Raw genomic sequence first — 6095 nt, 5'->3', positions numbered from 1 at the left:
CTATTACAGAATCATGTTGACAAACAAATAAAACTTCTTTATATGAACTAAGAGGTTCTTATTTACAAGGCACACATATAAAGCCAAAAAACTTAATTAGTTATTCCACTACCTAAAAAAATCAAATGAAGGAAGAAGTTCAACTTAGTGAATATTGAACATTACAATAATGGCTTAAGAGTTCTGAAACTCAATTTGAACAATTACTAACTAAAATTGTAGAAAAGAAATAAATCCATTCACCACGTTTACACCACAACCTCTTCTGATATATACTACTGCAACTATACCCATTATCCTCCAAAAAAATCGAATCAATAAGAACGATACAACCTTCAGAACTAATGTTCTATTTTGCTTCTCACCTCAAGAAAAGTACTTGAAATTATATAACGTTGACGAAGACCAAACATTTCCAAATGCTTACATTGCTCCACAAAGACCAAACATTTCCACAATCAACAGTAAACTTAGGAAATTATATAATGTCCAAACCCTGAAAAATCAACCCTCTACAACATTGTTGGAAGGTACGACAAATGTCCATATGTGTAAGGAAATTCATGTGGAAGCACCAATCCATCCTACAACCCAAATAGGTAATGACATCAATAGACGAAACAAAAGACAAGAACAACTAAGGAATTAAACTTAGATGTACCACAAACACTTACACTCATCGTCAATGTCATCCTCTTCATCGTCCTCGTCATCACTCAACCTAACATCCTGTGAACACCTAATGAAAAAAAAATAATTAAGATGTATTCCACGTATAAACAATGAAATTCATAGTACAAATTAACATACACTTACATGTTCATAAGCTTTGGACAATTCCTTTTGTCATGCGACTGCCCCGTTAACCCACAACCATTACATTTCCTCACCTTCTTGATGGCCTTCTCTTTTCCTTCTTTCAAACGCTTACCACAACCCTTAGCCCTAACTTGAAGTGGTTCTTTCAAATTATGTTGGCTTCCGAGAGAAGAAGGCACTTGGATACGACTCGTTGAACCATCTTGGCGAGAACTCCTCATCAATGCAATCTTCTTTTGACTAGAATCCAAAGCTTCTTGCACAACTTCACTTTCTTCTTCATCTAATACAGCATCATCGATAACTGTACAAGCAAGTTGGAAGAGACCTTGTCGCCTCACAAGAAGTGAACTGTTACATATTTCTTTTACACCACTACCTAAGTCATCCATCACCCTGCCCGTTTTTGCTGTTTTCGTCCACCTATGCAAGATGTATTCACTAGGGAGTTCCCTAATTTGCATTCTAAAAAGGTACGCCAACAGGTGCCGACATGGAATTCCATCGAATTCAAACATCTTACAGCTACAACTCACACAGTTGGATGACTTATCCACCGAAATCTCATGGGTTCTCGCACCTTCCGTTTCTTCTCTCTGAACATTCCACAAACACCAATGTTCATTCTCGTGTATGAACGTAATCACATACGCATTAATTTGAAAGATTTCCTCTTGAAACCTCTCAAATATGCTCCATGTATATATTTCACTCATTTTCCTTTCCATTGCCCACGAAGTTTTCAAAAGAGGCTTTTCATTTACATCTTTATGGTCCAAATCCAATTCATTATGTCGGACTTTGGCAAGTGCCCTATTGAATCGCGTCACAAAATCCATCATTGAATTTTCTTTGGACACATACCTCTTGAAAAACGAATGAGAAATTTCAGCCCGTTGACTACTAGTCATGTGGGCAGAAAACATGTGGTTCGTATGTGTGGGAACCCATCTATCACGAATTTCATACATGTCTTGCAACCATTTATTACTAGACAACTTAGAGTTTCCTATAATAGTTGCCCATCTTGCATCAAACTCTCCAGGTGTTTCAGAATTCCATATACAATTCTTCAACTCATCATAATGTTCCTTATATGATAGTGCACCCAATTTTTCAAAAAATTTGCTCATAATATGCCAAATACAATATCAATGAAATGTACTTGGAAGGGCAGAAGCAATTGCTCTTGTCATCGCCGGATCTTGATCAGTTATGATCATTTTGGATGGTTCACCTGGCATTGCTTTTAACCATTCATTGAAGAGCCACACAAACGAATCAGTTTTTTCATCACTCAACAACGCACACCCAAGAAGTGTTGTCTGCCTGTGGTGGTTGACCCCCAATATAGGTGCAAATATCAAGGAATATTTGTTTGTGTAGTACGTAGTATCAAACACTACCATGTCCCCAAAATATTGATATAACTTTCTAGAGGTCGCATCCGCCCAAAAACAATGAGTCATTCTATCCTTGTCATCTCTCTCAAATGTGAACCTAAAGCCCGAATTCTTTTGTTGTTCCATCTCGAAATGCTCATACAAAATATTCGCGTCATGACCATGTACTACATTCTTCCTATCTCTTTTATCATTGTAAAGATCTCGTGCTAAAAATCCAACATTTTCAATACCCCCGCTTGTAACTCAAAAATACTCATTTGTTGGCAGGTTGGCACATTAGCAGCAGATAATTGTTGCGTTAAAGCTTTTTGTGCGGTTGATACTCGGCGATGAGATTTTAAAAAATGTACCTTTCTTGGCGTTGTAAGCTCATGATTATGACCCTCAACAAATTTTGATACAACAAACACTTCACCTTTTCTCACGACACCAAGTTTTGCACCACATTTCTCTCTAGTTAAACCCCGACGCCGTTTAGCGGCCTTAGAATTTCTCCTCTCACCTTCTTTAAAACAAACGTACTTTTTCCTCATTACTTTACCATTCTCACCCAACCTACTAGAATTGATTCGGACACTAAATCCAGCTTGTCTAGCATATTCGTTGTAAAATTCTCAAACGTCGTCTAATTTGAGAAATTGTTGGTCAATTTTCGGTATCACTTCATTTTTAACTTGAGGAGTGTAAATTTCTTGACAAGAATTCACAGATGATTGACACGGTTGGGATGGTGACGGTGATACTGCTATGTCATCCAAAGATTGCATTCTAAAAATCAAAATAAAAAACAATTACTAACATGCAAACAAACATTTACAACAAAAATATCAGTCTATGTGTCTCCATTTATGCTATAATATGCAACAAATTTTTGAGAGAGGGAGAGAGAAACCTCGGTGGTGGTGCTCGAAACAAGGAGGTTGGATCAACATTGGTTCGATCTTGTTCTTCCATTTTCTCAAATTGTGAGCTACTTATGGGTAACCTGCCAATGGCAACCAATGGCAGACATTATCTCAAAGATTACAACTGTAGGGAGGTATTCCCGAACAGGTCCAAAACAAGCCCGAGCACGGTCAAAGAAAAGGTCAACGCGCTATGGACCAGTGACATGAGAAGTCAATGGTCCAGAGAGGTTGTACGATTCTCGGTGCAATAACACGAGACGTTATTGGACCAAATACAAGGAAAATGACATGAGATGCCACTGTTCAAGAAACTTGTTCGGCAAGAGAGAGCCGAACAGGAGGAGAGCTCCTTAGAAAGGATATAGTCCAAATTGTTTCCTTAGGACCAGTTACATGAGAAGTAACTGGTCCAGGCCGTCTGTTCGGCCATCTCATGGCCGAACAAAGAGAGAAGTCCTATTAGAGGGAACATTCTAGAAGGGTCCAGAATCACTGGTATTCCGTTAAAGGATGGATCCCAAGAATATAGGATCTAAGAAAGATACCCAACGAGTATGGGATGTTCGGCTTGATATGGAAAGAATCCTACAAGGATTAAGAAAATAAATTGATAAGGGAACGAGAATCCAAGAGATCCTAGTTTTCCTATACGAGGTAGGAAACCTAGGGCAATATGGATACTTGGGCAGCAAGCATCCATGAATCTATAAATATAAGGTAAACCTAGAGGTAAAAGGTACGCAATACACTGCATTCTTATTGTTTTCCTACTGATAATTAGGGTTTGATTGCTAGTACGTGATACTAACAAAGGCATCGGAGGGCCTTTGCCACGAGAGGCAAAGGTGCACTCACTCCTTGTCTGTTTTGCAGGACAAGAGTTTCATTGACAAATTAGGGTTACGTTCAAGAGGCACGTGAAGCCGCTGCATTCCAGTGCTGTTCAGAGCACTACTTGAATTTGTCCACCTACAACAACAACAAAAAAATCAGCATAATTGACCCACGAAAACCAGTCCAAATAATCGTTTTGTTTTCAACTAGTACAAATAGTAACCAATTTAATTGCCCTAGCACAAATTAATTATCATCTTTGATTTAAAAGAAACAGTTCCAACTTCCAACATCAGTGAGGAAATCTTCAAAAACTTTTTTTTTCCCCATATTGCCAAAACAGAATCATTCGCTCGTATATCCCGAAAAATGCAAAAAATTCACAGACAACAACAACGAGAGAGAGACCTTAGGCCTGATCTCAGCTTTGAATTTTCGTATGTCTTCGCTCGTATATAGTCACCTTTGTGTACAAATCACAGAAGTTAGCCCTAAAATCACAATTAGGGTTTTGACAATCATAGAAAACGAGAGAGATAGAAAGAGAACGAGAGAGAGAGAGAGAGAGAGAGAGAGAGAGAGAGAGAGACACCTTAGCTTGGGTCGTCATTCGTCGTCTTCACTTGGATCAGGTCGCTCGTATGTCGTCGCCTCTGTGTACAAATCACAGAAATTAGCGGGTTTTGATAATCACAGAAAACGAAAGAGAGAGAGAGAGGGAGAGAGAAAAAGAGACCTTGGGTCGTCGTCGTCTTCGATCGAGTCGTTCGTACAGAGTCGCCTCCCTTTTTCTCTTTCTCTCTCTGGCTGTGGAAGAAACGCTGAAGGGGGCGAATGGGCTGGAAGGGTGGAAAATCCCTTTTATTTCTCCTTTCTTTCCACAGCCGTTGGATTGGAGTGGGGGCATCCAACGGCTAAGACCCAAATCCGAACTTTAAGAAAATCCGAGCGACCGGATGTGAAAAGAACTGTATATATATATATATATATATATATATATATATATATATATATATATATATATATATATATATATATATAATACAGTCATTTTCTCCCAAGGACCCCCGCATTTTAGTTACCTCTCCATTTTTCGTCTTTTCTTATCGAATTTCGATGATTCGAGCCGCTCAATGTGATCAGAATGTGATTTTAAGAGTATTTGAAGAGAAATCGGCAAAAAATAAAGACTGGAAAGAGCTTCATCCGAATAGTTTTTTATTAAACGGATCAAATAAAAACTACTCAAATCAAGTCATTCATAGTCATTTTTTTTGCCGATTTCTCCCGAATACCCTTAAAATCATATTTTGAATACATTGAGCGGTTCGGATCATCGAAATTCGATCGGGAAATGGGGGGTCCGCATTTTAAAAGATCCGCATGTGAAACAAACAATATGTTTAAATTTTGATGATCCAAACCGTTCAATATGTTTAAAATGTGATTTTAAGGGTACTAGTGAGAAATCAGCAAAAAAAGGACCGGGAAGGGCTTAATCTGAGTAGTTTTTCATAAATACTGAAAGAAACTGTTTTATGAAAATCTATACGGATCAAGCCATGCTCGATATTTTTTGAGCTGATTTCTTGCGAAGACCCCTAAAATCACGTTTTAAATATATAAACGGTTCGGATCATCAAAATTTGATCAAAAAATGAGAGATGTGGATGGTAAGTGGTGTGGATAAGAACCAGATTGAAATATATTTTTATATGGAAAATTCTAAAATTAGCCCAATGGGTTGACAATAAGTGTGTGAATGTGTATTAAATGGTGCAAAAAATACACAGAAATACGTATTTTCCTTGTATTCTAGTGTACTTATCGTCAGCCCAGTGAGCTGACAATAGCAAGACCGTTTTTATATATTATTATTTTTTATTGAATACTTTAATTTGGTGTACAAATAAAAAAATAATATATAGAAATATATTTTTTAAAATTTTAAAATGCACAAATTCATGTAGATAATATTTAAAATGGGATGGAGGAAGTATAAGAATAGATCAAAATGACTTTACAATGAGCTTACAAATAACTAAGCAGAACTCTCCAATAATTGAAAATGACCGGGGAGATGTTCTCCCGTCAAAGAAAGGAGAATGGAGATTGGACAGTGCTTAAA

At 37.5% G+C, this 6095-nt stretch overlaps 1 protein-coding gene across 3 annotated transcripts; it reads right to left on the bottom strand.

Annotated features, from left to right (window-relative positions):
- Nucleotides 1-298: 298 nt before the first annotated feature.
- Nucleotides 299-4789, bottom strand: LOC131301260 (protein FAR1-RELATED SEQUENCE 9-like). Of its 3 annotated transcripts, XR_009191219.1 has the most exons (6): nt 4704-4789; nt 4560-4620; nt 4376-4430; nt 3118-3210; nt 675-739; nt 299-584 (listed from the first exon to the last, which is right to left on the bottom strand). XR_009191219.1 is itself a non-coding variant. In XM_058327445.1 (3 exons), coding segments are annotated over exons 1-3 (1203 nt in total). In that variant the 5' UTR covers nt 1953-1967; the 3' UTR covers nt 299-582. The 3 variants fall into 3 exon arrangements, 2 of the variants coding, with proteins under 2 accessions (XP_058183428.1, XP_058183427.1); XM_058327445.1 differs by lacking the exons at nt 3118-3210; nt 4376-4430; nt 4560-4620; nt 4704-4789 and adding an exon at nt 817-1967; XM_058327444.1 differs by lacking the exons at nt 3118-3210; nt 4376-4430; nt 4560-4620; nt 4704-4789 and adding an exon at nt 817-1967 and having other exon boundaries at nt 299-739.
- Nucleotides 4790-6095: the final 1306 nt, after the last annotated feature.

This window comes from Rhododendron vialii, chromosome 9a, assembly GCF_030253575.1.
Source record: "Rhododendron vialii isolate Sample 1 chromosome 9a, ASM3025357v1".
NCBI lineage: Eukaryota > Viridiplantae > Streptophyta > Magnoliopsida > Ericales > Ericaceae > Rhododendron > Rhododendron vialii.
Note: the sequence above shows the minus strand (reverse complement) of the source record. Positions and strands in the feature narration are given on the sequence as shown.